General features: G+C 36.0%; 3 protein-coding genes across 4 annotated transcripts; 2 read left to right on the top strand and 1 right to left on the bottom strand.

Annotated features, from left to right (window-relative positions):
• Positions 1 to 674: 674 nt before the first annotated feature.
• On the top strand, positions 675 to 10,903 carry LOC104897785 (phospholipase D delta). The gene is made up of 10 exons (XM_010684731.4): positions 675 to 1,706; positions 3,112 to 3,228; positions 4,147 to 4,341; positions 4,605 to 4,907; positions 5,037 to 5,105; positions 5,722 to 5,869; positions 6,394 to 6,542; positions 6,810 to 6,971; positions 8,798 to 8,998; positions 10,340 to 10,903. Exons 1-10 carry the CDS (start codon positions 789 to 791, stop codon positions 10,634 to 10,636), a joined length of 2,559 nt encoding a protein of 852 aa, XP_010683033.2. The 5' UTR covers positions 675 to 788; the 3' UTR covers positions 10,637 to 10,903.
• A 1,313-nt stretch (positions 10,904 to 12,216) lies between these two features.
• On the bottom strand, positions 12,217 to 13,788 carry LOC104897784 (pentatricopeptide repeat-containing protein CRR2, chloroplastic). The gene has a single exon (XM_010684729.3). It carries the CDS (start codon positions 13,786 to 13,788, stop codon positions 12,217 to 12,219), a length of 1,572 nt encoding a protein of 523 aa, XP_010683031.2.
• Positions 13,789 to 14,905: 1,117 nt separating this feature from the next.
• On the top strand, positions 14,906 to 19,627 carry LOC104897783 (ankyrin repeat domain-containing protein, chloroplastic). Of its 2 annotated transcripts, XM_010684728.4 has the most exons (7): positions 14,906 to 15,788; positions 16,167 to 16,252; positions 16,700 to 16,798; positions 16,902 to 17,000; positions 17,941 to 18,039; positions 18,129 to 18,227; positions 19,208 to 19,627. In XM_010684728.4, the coding sequence occupies exons 1-7, from the start codon at positions 14,981 to 14,983 to the stop codon at positions 19,307 to 19,309; spliced, it is 1,392 nt and encodes a 463-aa protein (XP_010683030.2). In that variant the 5' UTR covers positions 14,906 to 14,980; the 3' UTR covers positions 19,310 to 19,627. The 2 variants fall into 2 exon arrangements, with proteins under 2 accessions (XP_010683030.2, XP_048502518.1); XM_048646561.2 differs by lacking the exon at positions 16,902 to 17,000.
• Positions 19,628 to 20,827: the final 1,200 nt, after the last annotated feature.

Below are 20,827 nucleotides of genomic sequence, written 5' to 3'. Positions count from 1 at the left end.
TTTAGTTTAGCTAAATTAAATTCACTCCACTACAACTAAATTAAATTTAATTCAATTTATTTCCAATTTTATTACTATTAGTAGTATTATTATTACTATTATTATAAGAGGAGTATTATTGATTGTTATGATTATTTTACTTATGCTCAGTTCTATTCAATACAATATAGTTAAATTAAATCTAGTTTTATCTAGGCTATGTTCTTTCACACTAAGCTGAAGTAAACGAATTTATCTGAACTGAAATGAAATGGATGAAAACTATGAGAAGAAAATAACCGAATTAAACTAAATTTGTCTAAACTGAACTGAACTGAACTGAACTAAATTGAATTTTTATTGATTCAGTTTAAAAGAAGCTCGTCATGGTTTACTTCAACTAAATTAAATTCACTTAAGTTCAATAAACTAATAAGAAGGGTATAGTAGACATCCTTTCATCTACAATGTAACAGAGATATAATATTTTCGTCCCAAAACATATTCATGTGGGGTTATGTTAGATTCGTTCATAATATTAAATTTTTATATATTTTAGTAATACGAAAGAGAAGATATCGTAGGTCAAATGTACAGCTGTGCAACAAGGGAGTTATTTGGATATTTTCCGGATTAACCGTCATTGTAATAACGTAAACTTTTTGGATATTTTCCATTTCCTTCCCTTTTCTTCTCTTTTCTTTAAAGTTTAAACCAAACCCCCCACCAACTCCTTTCTCTTCTTCATCTTCCCCAACTTCCACACTTCTTCCACTGCAAATTCTCTCTCCTCTTCAACAACAACAACAATGGCGGACTCACCAGAAAAACTCGTCTACCTTCACGGTGACCTCGACCTCAAAATCCATGAAGCTCGTCACTTACCTAACATGGACCTCACTTCCGAGCGTCTTCGTCTCTGCTTCTCCGCCTGCGCCTGCATCCCGTCTCGCAAATCCCCAGAAGCACGCCCCTCCGAAGACTCCTCCACTCACCACCGCCCTCACCCTCGCATTATCACCAGCGATCCTTACGTCGCCGTCGTCGTACCTCAAGCAACAATCGCTCGTACTCGCGTAATCCCTAATTCTCAAAACCCTCACTTCAATGAACAATTCCACATTCAAATGGCTTATCCTGCTTTCAATTTAGAATTCCAAGTTAAAGACGACGACGTTTTCGGCGCTCAGATTATCGGCATTTTTACACTCTCAGCTTCTCGTGTTCTCACTGGAGAACTCATCTCTGGTTGGTTCTCGATTCTCTCTCCTTCCTCTGGTAAGCCGCCGAAACCTGATGCCGCAATTCGTATTGAAATGAAATTTACACCATGTGATAAGATTACTGATCTTAGTGTTACTAAGAAAGGGGTGAAAGCTACTTATTTTCCGCTTCGCATTGGAAGTTCTGTTAAATTATACCAGGATGCTCATGGGAGAGATGATTTGTTGCCGGAAATTAGGTTGGATGGTGGAGAAGTTTATAAACAGGGGAAATGTTGGGAAGATATTTGTTATGCTATTTCTGAAGCTCATCATTTGATCTACATTGTTGGTTGGTCTGTTTTTCATAAAGTGAAGCTTGTTAGAGAACCTACTAAACCTTTACCTAGAGGAGGAGATCTTACTCTTGGGGAGTTATTGAAGTATAAGTCTGAAGAAGGTGTTAGGGTTTTGTTGTTGGTTTGGGATGATAAGACTTCTCATAGCAAGTATTTCATTAACACGGTATCATATCATATCATATCGCCTTCTTTTGTCTTGGATGATGTTTTTTTTTTTTGGCTTGACTTTTGTTGTGAATTTACAGTTTTTGATCTTGTTTTATGCATTTTTTGTCATGTTTTTTACAGCTAGATTGTTGTTATGTGATGTTTGCAGGGTTTCATTTGCAATGGAACAGTAAAAAATTTCTGAAATTGAGGAGATAAAGTGAGAGATGGATCTTGTTTTATTGCTAAAAGTGGGATATAGAATATTAAATTGGGAGAGAAAATATCTAGTTGAAATTGTTCGACTTTAATGTGGGTCCGTTTCCTTAGTTTTGATCTTTTTTTTTGGCCTCTGTAAAAATTTGGAAGGATTGATTGTAGAAATGGTGGAACTTTTATCTGTAAAGTGAGGTGTGAGAATCAAGTTTGTCTGATGAGATGTTGTCATGTTGATTGGTTAAATTGAATAGTCCTGGGAGGAGAATTTGCAGCATGTGAGATTAGGGGATTAAGTAACATTTAGTTTTAAAAATTGCAAGTTGCAAACAGATTCCAACTTGTATGTTGGGTCTTCCTCTTGATTTACTGCTTATTTTTTACCTGCGCCATGTCGTAATAAGTTTTGAGGAATTGTATAGATGAATGATGTACATGGGTGAATTAATAACTTGATAAGTATGGAACTACTAAAGTTGCAGTTGAGATTTAATTTTTGTCTAGTATCAACATGAAATAATAAGACTAGAAGAGGCTAAAAGGAGAGTCCATAATGTAGTGATGGTGGTGGAGAAGTCGGTGCAGGATATTTGTATGTGTAGTGGAGGATAAATGTAAATTAATCTAAATTCAGTGTTAAAAACGCCTTAAACAAACAATGCTTTCCACATAATGGAATGAGTTGAATCATATTCAATGGTTCCTTTTATTTGATTCCATTCCATTTCTGGGAAAAAACCAAATGTTTCTTAAAGAAAGCTGGCATATCAACTTATCAAGTGTAATGTAATCATATGGAGGTTCCGTGGTTGTGGAATGATTAATATTATATTATAATAGAATATAGGATGCTTTAGTGAATCACTGTTAGTTCTGAGTAGTTTAATAACACAAATCACAGTAACATGAGACTTCTTGCACTTTCCACCTTTTGTAAAGCATCTTTGTTCAATTATCAGGCCAAAGCAAAAAAGAAAGAGTTTAGAAGCTCTTTAGCATCTATATTTGGTGGTGTTTGCTTCTATGGATTCAAATTGATTAGATGAGATAGGGGATCATATCTAAGTAACTGTTCAATGAGGTAGTTATAAATTATTATTAGGATTGAGAAAAAAGGATTACATGTGGTGCGTGCTGGTTTCTAGCATGTGGAGATTGCAAAATAAGATCTTGCTGTCTGATCTGAAATGTATTGCTGGGTGTAGGAAGGGGTTATGGCAACACACGATGAAGAAACACGGAAGTTTTTTAAGCATTCGTCAGTTATGTGTGTCCTATCGCCTCGTTATGGTAGCAGTAAACTTAGCTACTTCAAGCAACAGGTATTCCTTGACTTCTGAGACCGTATACTACATGTGCTGGTTTAATGTGACAAATATCTGTTTAATTGATTTTTGACTTAATGATGTTGGGATTTCATCCTTGGCTTTTCTGACCAGAAAGTATGCTACAAACACTTGGGAGGATGTTTTCCTCTTTTATCTATAGGTCATATGTGGTGCCAATCATGGATTAAAGAATTTTGGTTTCTTTTACCTTTTAATGCTATTTCAGGCCTCCCTAGTTTCTCTCGAGCAATAACTGCAACTGCTCCATTATGACCTGTGAAAATAGCCTAGCATAATATTTGCAGTACTCAGTAAAGCAAAGATCTTCTTTAGATTTGTCATTTGAACTAGCATGGTTGAAGGTTTTGAAAACATCCACCGACTTCTTTGGAATTATTCATTTGTAACTTGTGGTAATACATTCTCTCCTAGTTCGTAGGCTAATGATTATTCAAGCACAGAGGTGTGTACTAACTTATTCTGCTAATTTCTGTGATAGTTATTCCCAGCCCTGGAATATCCTCTACTGGAATTAATAAATCAATGTGGATCCTGGTTTGCTTCTCTTGGAAGACAGTGTGAGACTCATATTGCGTCTGGTCACTTAGTATTTTTCTTATGATAGTGCCTAGTGGTCTCATTCTGCAACTTGAAGGATTTGATGTGCTTTTTTTTGAGTTTGCTGTCCGGAAATGCATTTGATTATTAGTACTTTTGTGACACTTCTTCGCTAATTATGTAACCTTTGTGTGGTAAAATGCTGTTGATTCACATATGTCAAGAGGATTCTTCTGTGCTTGCCTTTTGCTTACTTGTCAACATTTCTATCAGTATTTGTTAACCTTTTTCATCTTCTGTTAAATTGTTTTCTCTGTTCTGCTTCTTGAAGTTTCTTCCCTGACATCCCTGCAGGTTGTTGGAACCTTGTTTACACATCATCAGAAATGTGTGCTTGTAGATACACAGGGATATGGTAACAACAGAAGGATCACTGCTTTCTTAGGAGGTCTAGATCTGTGTGATGGACGCTATGACACACCTGAGCATAGACTCTTCCGTGATCTCGACACAGTATTCCAGGATGATTTTCACAATCCCACATTTCCTGTGAGTATATCTGCCTCATTCTTTTTGCTAGGCTTGGTCCCCTTTTCACTAGGATATAAGTTGGTAGCTTCTTTAAAGGCATTGTAGTGCATTATGTTTTTTATCACCCTTTTCCTGTATGTGCATGTTTGTTTGTCTGAATTTGGTGAATTTAGAGACATATGTACTGAGTTAATTTTCATGTAGCTCCTCTCTGCCTTATTAAGTTATTATAAATAAATGGTCTTAAATTTAGCTTTATCTTCATTTTCATGAATTCCTAGGCTGCAACAAGAGCTCCAAGGCAACCATGGCACGATTTGCATTGCAAAGTTGACGGTCCTGCAGCATATGATGTCCTCATAAACTTTGAACAGAGGTGGAGAAAGGCAACGAAATGGAAAGAGTTCGGATGGCGGAAGAAAATGTCTCATTGGCATGATGATGCTTTAATAAAGATTGACCGTATCTCTTGGATACTTAGTCCTCAGCGTGAAGCAACTGATGATGATGTTACTGTAATTCCAGAAGACGATCCTGCATTATGGGTTTCAAAGGAAGAGCATCAAGAAAATTGGCATGTTCAGGTAATACTGTTGACAAATTAACATGATTCAAGTTTGTTTTTATTTTCTTTTGAAGTTTACTTTCTCTCTTCCTGCTATTTCTTGTTATTAAAATATTGTTGACTTATCCGGGTTTATTATTATTTACAGGTATTTCGTTCGATTGACTCAGGATCTCTGAGGGGATTCCCTAAAACAGTCCAGCTTGCTAAAGCTCAGGTTAGCATTTGCAGCCTCTCTTGAATTTTTTATGACCAGGATCTGGCGATCTGCCAAGACTGCCATCAAATAATTTTCACAAATCCTGAGGCTCCTTGTTTCTTTGAAGTTTTGATGGCCCACCCTTTAGATCTGCAAGATATCTTATCCAATAGTATAAATCTAAGGAAAAATTCACAAGAATATTCCAACTGTGGGTGGTCTTCCCTTATAGTCCCAACACTTTAAATTCTAGAATAATCCCAAATATGGAGGGTGCTTTTCCAAAACAATCCCAAGTGACAAATGACTTGTCCAACAGTATCTTTTTTCCCTTCCCCTCTCGTCCCCATCAGCTGCCTAGCTAACTTGACCTTGACAAATCAGTTTTTGCCTTCTAAGTATTGGTTCCCACCGTCCTCCTGATCCCCTGGGTCCTGATTATTTTGAGAAGCCCTCTGCTGGGATGATTCCCATGATTTTCCCTTAAATATAATCATGTCAAGTGATTTTGATAGATGTTGGTCTTGAATTCACTTGTCAATCTAGATTTACTGAAAAGAATAATGTTATGGCTTGATCTATTACTGTCCGTTATTACATACTTTTCACTTGTTATTAATCTCATGTTTTGCAGAACCTTGAGTGTGCAAAAAATCTGGTGATAGATAAGAGCATACAAACAGCATACATCCAGGCAATCAGATCTGCAGAGCACTTTATATATATCGAAAATCAGTATTTTATTGGATCGTCATATGCATGGCCTTCATATAAAGATGCAGGTTAGGCCAACACCCTTGTTATCCTGTGGATTTTTTTACATGCATAAGGTTATTCTAGATGAACAATCACATGGCTAGATAAACCTGAATTCAAGAGTTTTGGGAAGTCTATTTTGAAGAATTTGGGAACCTCAATTTACTTGTTTAAACGTACTTCGAGAATAGAAATTAGATATTTAGTAGCTCAATTAAAGGTTACTTGCTGGTTTTGCTTCTTATTCCCATTTCATTATAAAAATCTTTTTGGTAGTACTTTGGCATAGAATAAGACGAGCTTATAGACTGTTGAATTATATATATATATACATATATATATATATATACATATATATATATATACATATATATATATATATACATATATATATATATACATATATATATATATACATATATATATATATATATATATATATATATAATATGAAGCAATTTTTTTGATGGAACTGTTGAATTATATATAACTTTATTAACCTGTTTGCGTAAGAAGTTTACTGATGTTTCTCATTATCATATATCATTAGGAGCTGATAATTTGATCCCTATGGAGTTGGCATTGAAAATTGCCAGTAAAATTAGAGCTAAGGAAAGATTTGCGGTGTATGTTATCATACCAATGTGGCCTGAAGGTGATCCAAAATCTGCTGCTGTGCAAGAAATTCTTTATTGGCAGGTTAAGAGGAATTATAAAGCTTTATTAATCTCTTTGCATGCTGTTCCATTTCCATGGAATAGAATTTTCATGGTTTTTGAATTAACATATTTGCCGATATATTGCTCACTTAAATTAAGGGTTTGATGATAAGTCTTTTGGTTCCATCCTGATGCAAAATCACTTTTATCTGAAAATAAAAAAATACATCTATATCTTGACTTTGTTTCTGGGAAGGCGATAAGATGGCCTTTTGTTAAAATTGGTGATGTTTTTTGTTCCTCACAGGGGCAAACAATGCAAGCGATGTATGAAGTTGTTGCCCGTGAACTGAAAACAATGCAGATTACAGATTTGAATCCTCAAGATTATCTAAATTTCTATTGTCTTGGTAATCGGGAAGAAATTTCTGAGGATATGCTGAATGAATCGGACCAATCTAGTGACAAGGTTGGTTATTTTCTGTCATCATTGTTTACTGGTCCAAAAATGTGAGTGCTTATGCTTTTGCTTCATCAAGCTGTAGCGGAACATGAGGACTATTGTTAGTTTTGACAGGAAAATGTTATATCTATATTAATAACTTGTCGTTGTTGGTTCTCAAGCTTCTCATAAGGTTCTATGGAGTAAAAAATAAGCTGTTCAGAATCCATTCTTACTGGTTTTCATAAGTGGGTCTATTTGCAGAAATCTTTTTGTATCTTTGTCTCAAGCTTCGCCTGAAGTATATGAGCAGGGCCGTCTTAAACAATTGAGAGGCCCTGTTCTAATATTTAAAGTTGGGCCCCTAATTTTTTAAACTGCAATTTTAATAATTACAAATTATGTCAAACTATAATCAAACTTTTTCCAAAATTTAACCAAAAACTCAAACTAATTTATTCAAATTATAAATAACATTCCGATACAACATTAAGCTAATATTAACCTTCTACCTACACAAAAAGAGTTATCCTTCTAATTCAAAATTGACTTAAAGTGCTTGTCTTCTTCACTACCAAGTTCCAACTAAAGTATTGCTTTTTTGTTCTTCTACAAAAAGGTAAATAATAATATTTTACCAAGCTAAGGATAGATTTTAGTATGCTGTAACTGTAAGAGATGAAATCATGTATTCAATAATCAGTAGCAAACATAGAAGTTAATAGAACATAATATTAACGCTAATGTAAGAATGATATTTGGGGTGATTGGTGAAGCTATATAATCTACAACTTAAAATTAATACTCTATGTTACTGAAATTAGAAGCAACTTCAACTCAATACCTCTATCACGCTAGACTACTGGTATAATGCTTGATATCGTGTAATCTATATAATGCTTGAACTTTTTTCCACCCAAAATCTGATTCGAATTCTGATATTGTTGGTCTTTGTCTCTTTGAAGAAAATATTGTAATTGAGTGGAAACATATAGGGGTAAAAATTTGGTCGCTTGATAGTGGTTTAATGGAGGAGAACTTTAATTTATATCTTCCATTGACAATATCCAATTTCCATGTATTGGCCTTTTTTCTTCACATTTGTTATTTGAGAGAGTTTACTGGAAACTTGATGAAACATAAAATTAATGACAAATATAGAGATTCGGGAAGAATGGAATATAGAAAGTTCCAGTTTTTTATGGAAATTGCAAGAGTAATTACATAATCAAATTAGGGGAGAAGAAGCGTTCTGCACTTTTGCTGCCTTTCACGCGTCTGTTGCTTTCCTAGTTTACAGATTTTTTTGGGCCCCTCAGAATTTGAGGCCCTGTTCTACAGAACCGGTTGAACCGGCTATGAGCCGGGCCTGTATATGAGCACGTGTTTGCTGCTATGGAAGTATACAGTATAGAGCATGTGTTTGTTGTTTTAGAAGTAGAGTATAATTTTCTGCATATGGACATTGTAGAAGTATACGTTTTAGTTTGAGATCATTTTCTGTTTGAACATGTGTTTGTTTATTAGTAGTGTGCTCGGTAAACGTCCATTTATAACTGAGATCATTTGGCAAGTCCACTGGCTTGCCCTGAGACATGTGTAGGAGCGGTACATCAGGAAAGTTTCTGATTCATAGAGCTCACTCTATTACAACGTACATGATGATTTTTAAGCCTAAGGTCTAGCAAAACCTGCTACCTCTTTTAGGCTTTAATTATCAGGTGTAGATAGCAGCTTATGAAGTATGTGCACCCTTTCCTACAGCATGTTCTGTATTGTTTGCTTAGCAGCTAGGTGCTATGAATGGCATGATGAAGCTGGATTTTTGTTCCCTAACGATATCATTTGATCAGGTTTCTGATTCATACAAGTACGGCAGATTTATGATTTATGTACACGCCAAGGGAATGGTTGTTGATGATGAGTATGTTATAGTGGGATCTGCTAACATCAACCAAAGGTCCTTAGCCGGTACTAAAGACACAGAGATTGCTATGGGTGCTTATCAACCCCATCATACTTGGTCTAACAAGAAGAGACATCCAAGAGGCCAGGTTTGCCTTCATATGCTTATTGCGCTTCCTTTTTTTTCTGTACAAGGTTTTTCTCTTCCTTGTGTAGGGGTGAAGTTAAGGCAACTAGTCAAGTACTTAATTGTCTCTTTGTTATGGGTTTTTTTAAACCCCCCCCCCCCCTTCTGGCTTCATTACTTTGTCCATATCTTATCGCAAAAGTATTTTGTGTTGTCTGAAATTTTATTTTCCTTCAACGTGGTTGGGAAAAAAAAGTACCTGTGAAATGGGCCGGCCTTTCTCTTACTATGTTCTCTCTCCCTATCACATCAACCACTTTTTCTCTCACAATCTGTTCACTCTCTTGCTACCTTTTTTTTTCTGGAAAATTCCAACTTTAGTGCTCTCGGGTTTGGCTTAATCCAACTTAAATGCTAAACTTTACATATTCCAACTTTTGTGCTCTGAGATTATGGAATAATCCTGATTTTATGGCTTGAGGGCTAATGGTGTCAAATTTCTGTTAGGGTCATGTCACAGTTCAACATTTGGTGTGTTAAAATCATGTCTTCACTTTATTAAATCACTAGAACACAGTAAACTGAGTTATTGGTAAGGGTTTTTAAGTTAAGATCATTTGTGTTCTGATGATCTAGTACAATGAGCACGATTTTAATACATTAAATACTGATGTGTGCACGTAGCTTGAATGAAAAGCTAACATACAGGCTACTAAGTAACCTCAGGCCACTAAATAGTGAATATGAAAAACCCAGGGCACTGGACTTGGATTAGGCCAGACCTCATAGCACTTGGAAGTTTCTTTCCTTTTTTACCCCCTTTTGTACTTAAAATGAAAATTTTAGCTTCAGATTCAACCACTTTTTGGCCCCCACCCTAGTAGTAGTCCTGTAGTAGTACTATGCCTAACTGGAAGATGGATATGGGCTGGAGGGATTGTAAATTAGTAAATTACTTTGAAAATAAATATCTTAGTTTTATCATGAAACGATTAGATATTGATCTGATTCTGGTCTAAAGCACAGATTAGCTTTTAAATGCAAACAGGGGGAAAATGCACAAATCTTGTTTTCCAACCAACTGCAGAAAGAATGTATTCTTTCACTTGTACTGTTCTGATTTCTACCAGCCAAATTTTAGGAATAAGACTGAACAAAGAACTTGTTCCCCACCAAACAAAGAGGAGGAATGGGTGTGGGGCCCATGCCAAATTTATCTAGTAAACTGCCCCCTCACATGTTTGATGAGAAATGTTTTTCTTAATAGCCCAAATCACATTTTATAGCAGTTCGTTAAAATTCGTGTCTTTTGTGCTCATTGCCTTGTATAGTGTGCTAATTCAATGAAGCTAATGTGTTGCAGATCTACGGTTATAGAACATCATTGTGGGCCGAGCATCTCGGTATGCTACACGAGTGCTTTGACGAACCGGAAAGTTTAGAATGTGTGAGGAAGGTGAATGACATTGCTGAAGATAACTGGAACAAATTCACAGCTGAAGGTTTTTCAACATTGCAGGGCCACCTACTCAAGTATCCATTACAGGTGGATGCCGATGGTAAAGTCGAACCCTTGCCAAATTACGAATCCTTCCCTGACGTTGGAGGTAAAGTGATTGGTGCTCCTTCCAACACACTTCCTGACGTTCTTACAACATAGAGTCTTGAGGATTTGATTTTACTGTTGTTGTATTATTTTATTTTTGCTTCTTTCTTCATTCTTTTCTCTTCATTCACTACCCTTCTTCTTTCCCTTTGTAAGACTGGGGGGAGGGGATTTGTTTGTTGATTGACAAACCTGTAAATGCAGCAACGATAGATTTTCGTATACCTGGGTGAAATGTAATTGTTGAACATATCTTTTCTTATACAAGTACATGGTGTTCCTGTTTGGGAAGAGATAAGACTGATTCATTTGTGTTTTTTTTTTTTAAAAAAGAAGATAGATTATTATTGTTCATGCAGCTGCTTCAAAATTCAAGAGTTGTAACATTGAGATGACTTAGAATAATCTTCACCTTACAAGTAGGCACCAGAAAGCTTCCATATCGAGAAGCTGCTGAGCATCAGCCTGTATTCTGATTCTTTAATAGCTTTTGCACTTATTACTTATGCCTAATCTATACCTTTTTGTTTCCGGCTCCATCAATAGCCAAACCACTTGTACACTTAGGCCATGTTTGGTAAATGGCTTTTGTCTTTTTAATTTGGTCAAAGAAGGTGTTTGGCTATTGGCTTTTTGGTTGGCTGGAAAGCTGGCTTTTAAGCCAAAATGAAAAAGCTGTCTGGAGTAGCTTTTTGGATTGGTTTTTGGCTTGTTGGTCCACAAACTCTCTAATAAATAGTCAATAATCACAATTAATTTTGCCACACACTTTTGCAAACAGTTGGCTTAAACAGCTAGTCAAACAAACCAATTGAACTAGCCAAGAGCCAACAACCATAAATCGATTGTCAAACAACCCCTTAGCCTCATTGTAACCACAAGTTATATAATGTATTATGTTTATGTTGCTCCCATCTAATTACCGCAAGATTTTTCTTGTCATGATGACGATTATGTGTTAATCTCAAACGAACGAAGGATTCTTGTACTTTCTCATAAATTTCAGCTTTAAGAGGTCCCATAAATTGCTTTGGTAGTTGTCTTTCGTGGCTCTCTGTACAACCCAAAGAATGTGTGTTCTGGTGGTTCCACATCTCATTAATCAATAACGTAATTCACATACAAGTCTTGACTAAGTTCTGGTGAGCCAGGCTGGTACAGTAGACATTAAAATTTCTTCCATACTCAATTCTGGTGAGTCTAATCGAAGTTGCATTTGTTTCCTGTCAATTACTGTTAGCTAGCTTGAGCAAGGAAACAACTTGCCCCATCGATCCTTCACTTATAAGTCATAATATGGCATTTGACGTGATAAAACTTAGTTTACCCAATGGGTAGTTTACCCATCACTAATAGGTTTTAATGTATGGTGGAATTCGACTCACCCATTGACAATTACTTTTTAATAGTATGTTAGAAGCGGGTAATCTACCCACTAGGTAGATGTGGTTATATCCTATTTGACGACCTTTTCAAAATCTGTCGTGCAATGAATGAAGAACGACGTCAGAAGGGATCAAAATGAACTAAAATAGACTATATGGTCGTAATTTCAAAACGAAGAGATTGGCTACTACTGTAGTATTGTATGATATTGTGACCCCAATACATATCTTAATAAATCAACCTCCATTCTAGTTACTTGTGAGTTCACTACATATAATGCATTCATGTTCCATCACCATCTCCAACTTATGTAATGTATCAAAGATTTGCTCTCTAGATGGATAAGATTCATCTTCTACTCCAAATGTGTGGAGAGTGTGATCCACTTCGATTGCACTAAACCCAACTGGTCGTTTAATCTTCTTGTCTCTCAATGTTTTTCTCAATCTAGCAGCATCATCATACCGACCTGCATCCTCATACATCTTCACCAAAAAGAGATATCGCCCTGCGTTTTCTGGATCTAATTTCATCAACCTCTTTGCTACTTCTTCAGCAAGTTCAATGCTATTATGTCTCCTACATGCCCCAAGCAAGGCACCATAAGCATCTTTCCCTGCTTCAATAGGCATTGATCTAATAAATTCGATTGCTTTGTCTATTTTTCCTGCACGGCTGTATAAATCGATCATACATGCATAATGTTCGTGTCTTTTCTCGACTCCATATGATTCCATCTTCTCAAATAAATCCAGTCCTTTTGAAACCATCCCTGCATGACTACAAGCTGATAGCAAACAACAAAACATCTGACTATCTGGGGTTAATCCATTATCTAGAAGTTGGGTGTATAATCTGAGGGCTTCATCAGCATGACCATGTATCCCGTAAGCCCTAATCATCGAACTCCAAACTACGATGTTTTTATCAGACACTCGATCATATATCAACTTTGCAGTCTCTAAATGTCCAATATTTGCATACAATGATACAAGGCCACTGCCTAAGGCAGCATCAAGTTGCATACAAGATTTTATAATGTAAGAATGAATCCATAACCCCTCTTTAACTGCTAATTGTTGAGCACAAGCAGGGAGAACACCTACCAAAGTAGCCTTATCAGGCAAAATGGTTTCTGCATTCAGCATGATATGAAATAATCCAAGAGCCTCAATGGGAAGACCATTAACAACATAAGCTGAAATCATTGAGTTCCAACTAACAATATCTTTTTGTAGCATTTTATCAAAAACTTCCCTAGATGAACTGATTTCTTGGCATTTCCCATAAAAAGACACAAGTGCATTACCAACAAAGACATTTGAAGTAAACCCAGATTTCACTATATGTCCATGAATCACCTCACCCTCTTTAAGTCCTTTCGCTCCGCCACAAGCCTTCAATACAAATGAAAATGTGTATTGGTTGACATCAAAGCCAGCCATTCGCATCCGAACATAGGAACTCAATGCAGCTTCATAGAGACCATGTTTTGAATATCCCTGTATTATCATATTCCATAAGAAAATATCTGTCTGAGGCAATTGATCAAACACCTTTCGGGCATCTTCCATACTTGAAGTTGCTAGCTCATATTTTCCTATAAGCTTTGCAGCAACAAATGGGTTTTGCTCATAACCTCCAATAATGATCTGGGCATGAATTTCTTTCAAGGTTTTTCTGGTCCAGCATTTTTGTAGTAGGTGGGAGTAATCATGAGAGTCTCTAACATGCACATTGCAGGCTAGCCAACTACAATAAATCCTGTAATTTGCTCTCATGCAAAAGAAATGCTCCACTTTTCGAGCTAATGCATTCATGTCCTTGTTTTTCTACAAATAGTACACAAGTAAGACTAAGAGAGCATTTGATGATTAACATTTTATTAGACTCCAGTCTAACATTATTTGCGAGGATAAATTTTGTGTTCCTCTTTTTGAGTTAGATTGAGCCTACTAGGGATCAACAATACTCTAATCAGCTTTTATTAGCAATAATAGTTTCAATTTGCCTTCCCCACCTTTTTTTTCCCCTTTATATTTCAAGTTGAACTTTATAATAGATCCGAAAACCATCGGATTTATGTTTCTATGAACGAGTATGCTTTCAAATAGTCTCTTATGACTCACGAAGAATCTTATTGGTTCGTTGATTGAGCCTCGACAATGTCCAAAAACGTGTATCATAGTATCTATATTAGCTATTTTAGAGATATATTTAGACTTTTTCGAGTTTTTGAGTGTGACTATATTTTTTATTCGGAGTCGTCTTCGGTATCTTATGATGCTTTTGGATGGTTCCTAAGTGATTGGAACCTTCTATGTTGCCTCAAAAGGCCTTTTACGGTTTATTTTGTATATGTCAAGTTAAACCATGACATAATTTTGAATGACATCATATATTACTTATAGGATCCGTTGTGATGAGTTTCGGTGGTTTGATCCCGTGTCAAAGTTTATTTGTCACGTGCAATCCTCCTTCTGCTAGTGTCTTGAATCAAACCACATTTTGCCTTAGTGGTTGTAATGCTCTCCTTCCACCCTATAATAGAGGGTTCGATTTTCATGACACATGTTATCTGGACTGCAAGTATCCCAAATCATGTGTTAAGCCTTCGATTAGCTAATATTAGGGGTCAAAAATTAGAATACTTCCTTCATTTCATATTACTCGTTACACTACACTTCTCAATTCACGGACTCCTAGACGATTTTTGTAGAAGAAAGAGCTAGAGAGTAAAAAAGAAAAAAGACTCATATGAGAGGAGAGAGATATAGAGAATTTATTGTCAAAAAAGAAAGAGTAGCAAATAATATGAAGCTTCACACAATGAAAAGTGTAGCGAGTATTATGAAACGAAGGAAGCATAACATTTCGGAATACGTACTCCTAGACCAGACGATGGCAAGTATTTTTCCCTCCATGACAGATTGACAGTTGAGGGAAAAAATTAAGAACATGAACTCAATACATTTCTAGTTTCCTACTTTCATATCTTCCACCAACACAACAATGTCACTTGCAGTAGCAGCTGCAGTAGGAGCAGCACCATCAAAGTTATTACTCCCCACTTCCCAAAACTCAAACACACTCAATTTCCTTCCTCCTTCAATTCTCTCTCCTCTCTCTTTCCCCACACCTTCCTGCCTTCATTCATCCCTCACTTTCTCTCTCAAAAACCTCCATTCTCTCTCCTCCCCTACTCTCTGCACTGCCTTTAATTCCCAAAACCTCCAATTTGTAACCTCAAATTTCAACGAAGAAGAAGAAGAATTTGAGGAAGAAGAACAAGTAATTGGAGATTGTCTTGTTTTTGAAGATGGTATATTTGAAGACCCATATCTTGAAGAACAAATTTCTTCGATTTCCATAACTACCCAAAATCCCAGAAACACCCAAAAAGCAACCGAAGTAATTGAACCCCAGAATTTAGTCCCAGATGAATGGAAACAAGTTGTGGAAGAAATTAATTTGACTAAGAAAGATAGGCGTAAAATTGCGCAAGAATTAGAGTTTGGGTCGAAGATTGAGAAGAAGAATAGGGTTAGAAATGTTAATTTGGAGGAATACTTGAAGGTGAGAAATGAGAAGCTGTCGCAATTGAAACCCCTTGTTCTTGATAACCCACCTGCGTTTTCTTCCAAAAATGGCGGAAATGGTGATGATGGTGAAGTTAAGAGTAGGAGAGAGAATGTGAATTCTGGTGAGAGTTCAAGGGTAGAACCCAAAAATCCTAGATGGGCTGTTTATGGTCGTGGATTGGATGATATTACAGAGTTTTTCAACAATGGAAATTATCAGCCCAGTGAGAAAACTGATGGTATTATTAGCTTTTTATGTCCTCTTTGTTTTTGTTCTTTTGAGAAATTATGGTACTTAGTAGTTGCATTATTATAGTAATCTTTGTTTTCTGCTGACGAAATCCGAAACAGCTGGGAAATTGATTTGTTAGCATTTAGATTGAAGTAGACAACATCCTGAAAATTTAAAGTCATGACAATAACATTGGTTTTAAGATTGTTATTGAGAAATGGTACCAATTTATACGCTTGGTTTATTTTTCCTACAATTTGGAAGCTTTATGAAATATGATATTGATAGTTTGTGGTTCATCTGAACTAGTAGGGTATCTATAGACTATAGGTAGTGAGTGTATATAGATGGAAAGTCCCTCTGAAGTTCATATTGTTGATTGTAGCAAAAGTAGGACGTCAAATGTTGTTTACGAAGGAGGAGAAGACCCTACTGAACTCGAAGAAACCAAAACTTGATGTTGCTACCTCAGTAAGTTCTTTGCTTCCCATTGTTAACTTTGATGAATAAGAGTTGCATCAGGCAGCCAACAAATATAAATGTTGGCCGAAGCTTTTTAATGTTTGATGGTTTTACTCACTAGGTTTATACATGCTTAGGAGGTGTTCTATTCAACTGACTTTGACTTATCCAAACTTATCTTAACTATTTTGAATTGTTGGAACTTAATGAAACTTATCATTCTGAATTTATTGGAACTATATTTAGTACTTATCTGAACTTACCTAAACTTGTAGCTTTTTGTTATTGAATGGAGCCAAAATGAGCTGATCAAATAACAAAACACTACCTTAGATGGGTCAAGGCTTCATTGTTCGTTTACTTTTGGATTATTAAGCATGATAACAAGGGATGGTGGATTATGTATGCTACTGTTCTCTCGCTTGGCCAACCTTTAATGAGAATTTTGCTTTGCAGCAAAAGTGGCTGCCACTGCATGCTCTTGCTGCATCTGGAGAATTTTACCTCTTGAACAGTTTGGTAAAGTATGATGTTGACATCAATGCTGCTGATCAGGTTCGGACTACCTCTGCAGAGATACTGCAATTTTTATTACTGTGGTGCCCCTCGATTTTCATTAGTGTGAATTGTGATGCTAGTCTATGATTTTTCGTGCTAGGATGGCTTGACCGCACTTCATAGAGCAATAACTTGCAAAAAGCAGGCTATTATAAATTATCTGTTGAGAGAGTCAGCTGATCCTTTTGTTTGTGATGAGGTGAGAAGAAAGTTTCTTATGTCTTCTGTACTCTGACGGGATAAAGTAGTAATGTTCTATATTGCTGATGTTTTGAAGCTTTTAGTTTGAGTTGCTGCCATCATGTTGTTGATTTTTCCTACCATTGTTGTTTTTGCCTCTTAGATATGACGACTTATAGTTGTATGGAGGGGTGGGGGGTGTTTGGAGGCACTATTTTCACTGATTTGATTGCTTCCAAACTTCCAACTTCCTTTCCTGTGGTAGAGATTTTGCTCTAAAAGGCATAAGGTGCAAACTGCAAAGGAGCCTCAAATTCGATAAGGGATTGATTGGAGATATACATCATCGGTGTGAGGCCTAAAGTCTTGCAAGAATGCCTTTGCAGAATTTCACAACATGTTGACAAACAAGATTTTTCTCTTCATTGACCAATGGTTAATATTTCTGAATCGAACAAGGAAAAGGAGGATTGAAGGAATGAATTTTGCTTACTTGGTTGTTTTGGTTCACTGAGGGGAACACATGAGCTCATGAGGTACAGAGGTCCAGGCGTGCCAAATGTGTGATTACTAAATGAAGCAGAGAAAAAGCATAGACAATGCAATGATTTATACCCTAAACATGTCTGTTTTGTGAAGGCCAGTATTGAGCAGAAGAAGTTCTAATTGTCTAATGTTGGTCGTATTGTTCTAAACTTTTAGGTTGACTTAATACTTGTGGGCATTGAGGTTTTGAACAGCTACCAGCTTGCACCTTTTCTTCACAAAATGCCTTCTATATTAACTAGATGTGAACTCTGGACTTTTTATTTAGTGATTTGTTAGCTTTTCAGGTTTCCATATGATATGAAATGTTGACATTATTTGCTTGTAGCTATTGTCATTTAGTGGTCGTTTTGTGAAGGATGATTATTGATCAATTTGTAGTACGCTGATTTTTTTTTTGTTCTTGCTTTCAGAATGGGGCAACTTTGATGCATTATGCTGTTCGAACCGCATCAAGCCAGACTATTAAAACGCTGTTGCTGCACAATATTGATATCAACCTCCAGGATAATGTATGAATTCCCATTTCTGCTGATTTGTGACCTGTTAATAAGTTAAAGTCCTAAAACCATAGATTGAAAAAGCTTGTTCTTCTTTTTAGGATGGGTGGAGTCCATTGCATCTAGCTGTACAAACACGAAGAACAGATATCGTGAGGCTCCTCTTAATGAGAGGAGCAGATAAGACACTGAAGAATAAGGCAAGTTTGTAATGCCTCTTTAAAGTTAATGGTTACTAGAACTCTTTCTGTGCATGTTTGAGTGCATTTTCATTGGCTGATCTATGTGCTTGAGGAATATGGTGAGTCTTAGTAATTGTCTAGGCCTTTGTTGCCCTAAAAGTATAAGATGCCTTCTGGAACCTGGGGTGGCTTTGTTGGGACCCACCTCTTTTGCTTGTTCTCATATGTTGCCTGTCTTCTTCGACATCCCCTGTGCACACCATCTTAGGCGAAGGAAACTGCCTCTTGTCTGATGCCATGGAATGTATAGGTAGGGCAAGTAGAGAAAACGAACATGGAGGCCTTCCTAATCACGTGCTAGTACATCTTTAGCCCCACACTGAGACTCCAGAGAGTATCAGGGGAGGCACTAGGTATACCTTTGCAGTAGATTAGATTCCAGCGGAATATTATCTGAAAGTGTTGTGTTAATTTTCTTTTTTTTTATTGGGTTTAACACCTCAATCTACAGGAGAGGCACTAGGTCTTGTGTGGTGCATCATTTAGATTGCAGCATAACACTATCTGAAAACGTCTTGTTGAAATCCCCCCCCCCCCTCTTCTTTTTTAATGCGTATAGCGCGTCAACCTTCAAAATATTTCTATGTATGTATCATGTGTAATCTGTCATTAAGAGTACTTGAGAACTGTTTTTCTTTTCTTCCTTGGCACTTTCTTTCGATTGGGACATAGGAGCATAAAGAATGTTGGGCAGACTTGATTTTAAGGTTTCTTTTGTAACATTTTGATTTTAGGGTTTCTTGTGTATATTTATCATAGGCTAACTTTTTATTTATTTTCGTAACTTTTGCTGTTTTTCGTTTAGTAATACATCGTCTGACTGTCTGATAAAAAAATTTGCGAAAATGTGATAGCAAGATTGGTCTATAGATCTTGTTATCATTTCTAGGGCATATGTCATATGACCTTACACAATACATATTTCCCATGTATTTCAGGATGGCTTAACTCCCTTGGAACTTTGCCTATATTCTGGTAGAGACACCAAGACTTATGAGCTTATCAAGCTATTGAAACACTTGCCTAGGCAGCATCGTTGATTGTATATAGAGCACACGACACAAGTTAATATAATTTGCTGCTTGCTCGAGAGTCGCTGCTGAAAAGATGTACAAACCTCGGATCGTGATGAATTCGTGGACAAGTGTGTGATTCCAGTAGCAAAGCTGCTGCCTTATGGCCTTATGAAACAATCAGATGGAGGATCTATGAAACACATAGGAATAATAGTTGTACTGTTGTAAAAGCTGTTCATCCTGCTTGATTATCCTATTCCCTAAGCATGATGCTACATTGTTTCTATAATGATATATTATTGTGGAAATAATGGAATCGAATATATTGTCAGTCTTGTTTCATTTTGTGCCCTTCTTTTTTATGCCTAGCTTGTACTTGTATTGCATTATCTATCCAGCTGACTAGCTGAGTCACTACGCGGGATACGCCTAAGATGTGCAAAACTGCCAAGATAATTTGTATTTCATGGTTAGTATGGTAAGAGAACGTCTATTTTTAATTTTAAATTAGATAATGATTCAAGATCAATATTGAGAATAAAACAGATATTTTTTCTAAATGTAGTGATTAATTTAATCTATTTATTAGTGATCAGTTTAATCCATTTAGCTTTCACATTTTTTAATTCATTTTGTGACTAGATTAATTCCTTTATTGACTAGTTTGATCAATTCGATATGACTGCTGAGCTGGTTTATAAAATTGTTCGATGTAGTTCGAGATTCTAAGGACAACAAAGGAATGAGAAGAGAAAGGGACAACTAAGTTAGTGCAAGATGTCTAAAGATAGTATTTGGTTAGAGTGAGTTGAATGAGCTTATTTGAAAAATGTAGACTTAGAGTTGTTTAATTTTATGTTCAAAATAAACGGTCTATTCTAATAATTTGTATTTCATGCAAAAACTGGATAAAAGGGATCCAATTTCATGAGTTATTACTACAGTATATTGTGGTCGTTTTGGATTTGACCTGATTGAATATTGGGATATTATTGGAAGATAAACTCTCTGAAATTAGATGATTGTCTTGCACGTTACTAAGATAGGATTGTTTATCTTGACTTCTTCCACGGAGTTGAGACGAGATAGTGATGTGTCTTGAGCAAATGATGGTATTGGTATTATAGGGAGAATTTGCACCTAATTCACTCCCACTTTGACCCATTTCCACATGTGATATATGGGCCATCAACAACGAAATGGACCTTTCCAAAAAAAAAAACAATGAAAATGGACATGTCACTCAGAAATTTGAATAATAAAATAAAATCTATTACTTCTCTCTTAAAAAGAAAATTTCTTGAAAGAATGAATTGAAACAAAATTAAACCATAACCAATTAATTATTGATATTATCAGAATAATAATTAAAAAACATTTTACCATGGACTTCATGTATTATATTATTACAAATTGGTCAATAAAAGGTAGTCTCAAGTCTTATGAAGTACTATTTTTCAATTTGAAAATTTAGTTAAATAAATTTGATTTTTAAATTCGTTGGTAAAGACAATAAAAATAAAAGTTTGAATTAATTTTAAG

The sequence above is a fragment of the Beta vulgaris genome, chromosome 6, assembly GCF_026745355.1.
Source record: "Beta vulgaris subsp. vulgaris cultivar EL10 chromosome 6, EL10.2, whole genome shotgun sequence".
Taxonomy (NCBI): domain Eukaryota; kingdom Viridiplantae; phylum Streptophyta; class Magnoliopsida; order Caryophyllales; family Amaranthaceae; genus Beta; species Beta vulgaris.
Note: the sequence above shows the minus strand (reverse complement) of the source record. Positions and strands in the feature narration are given on the sequence as shown.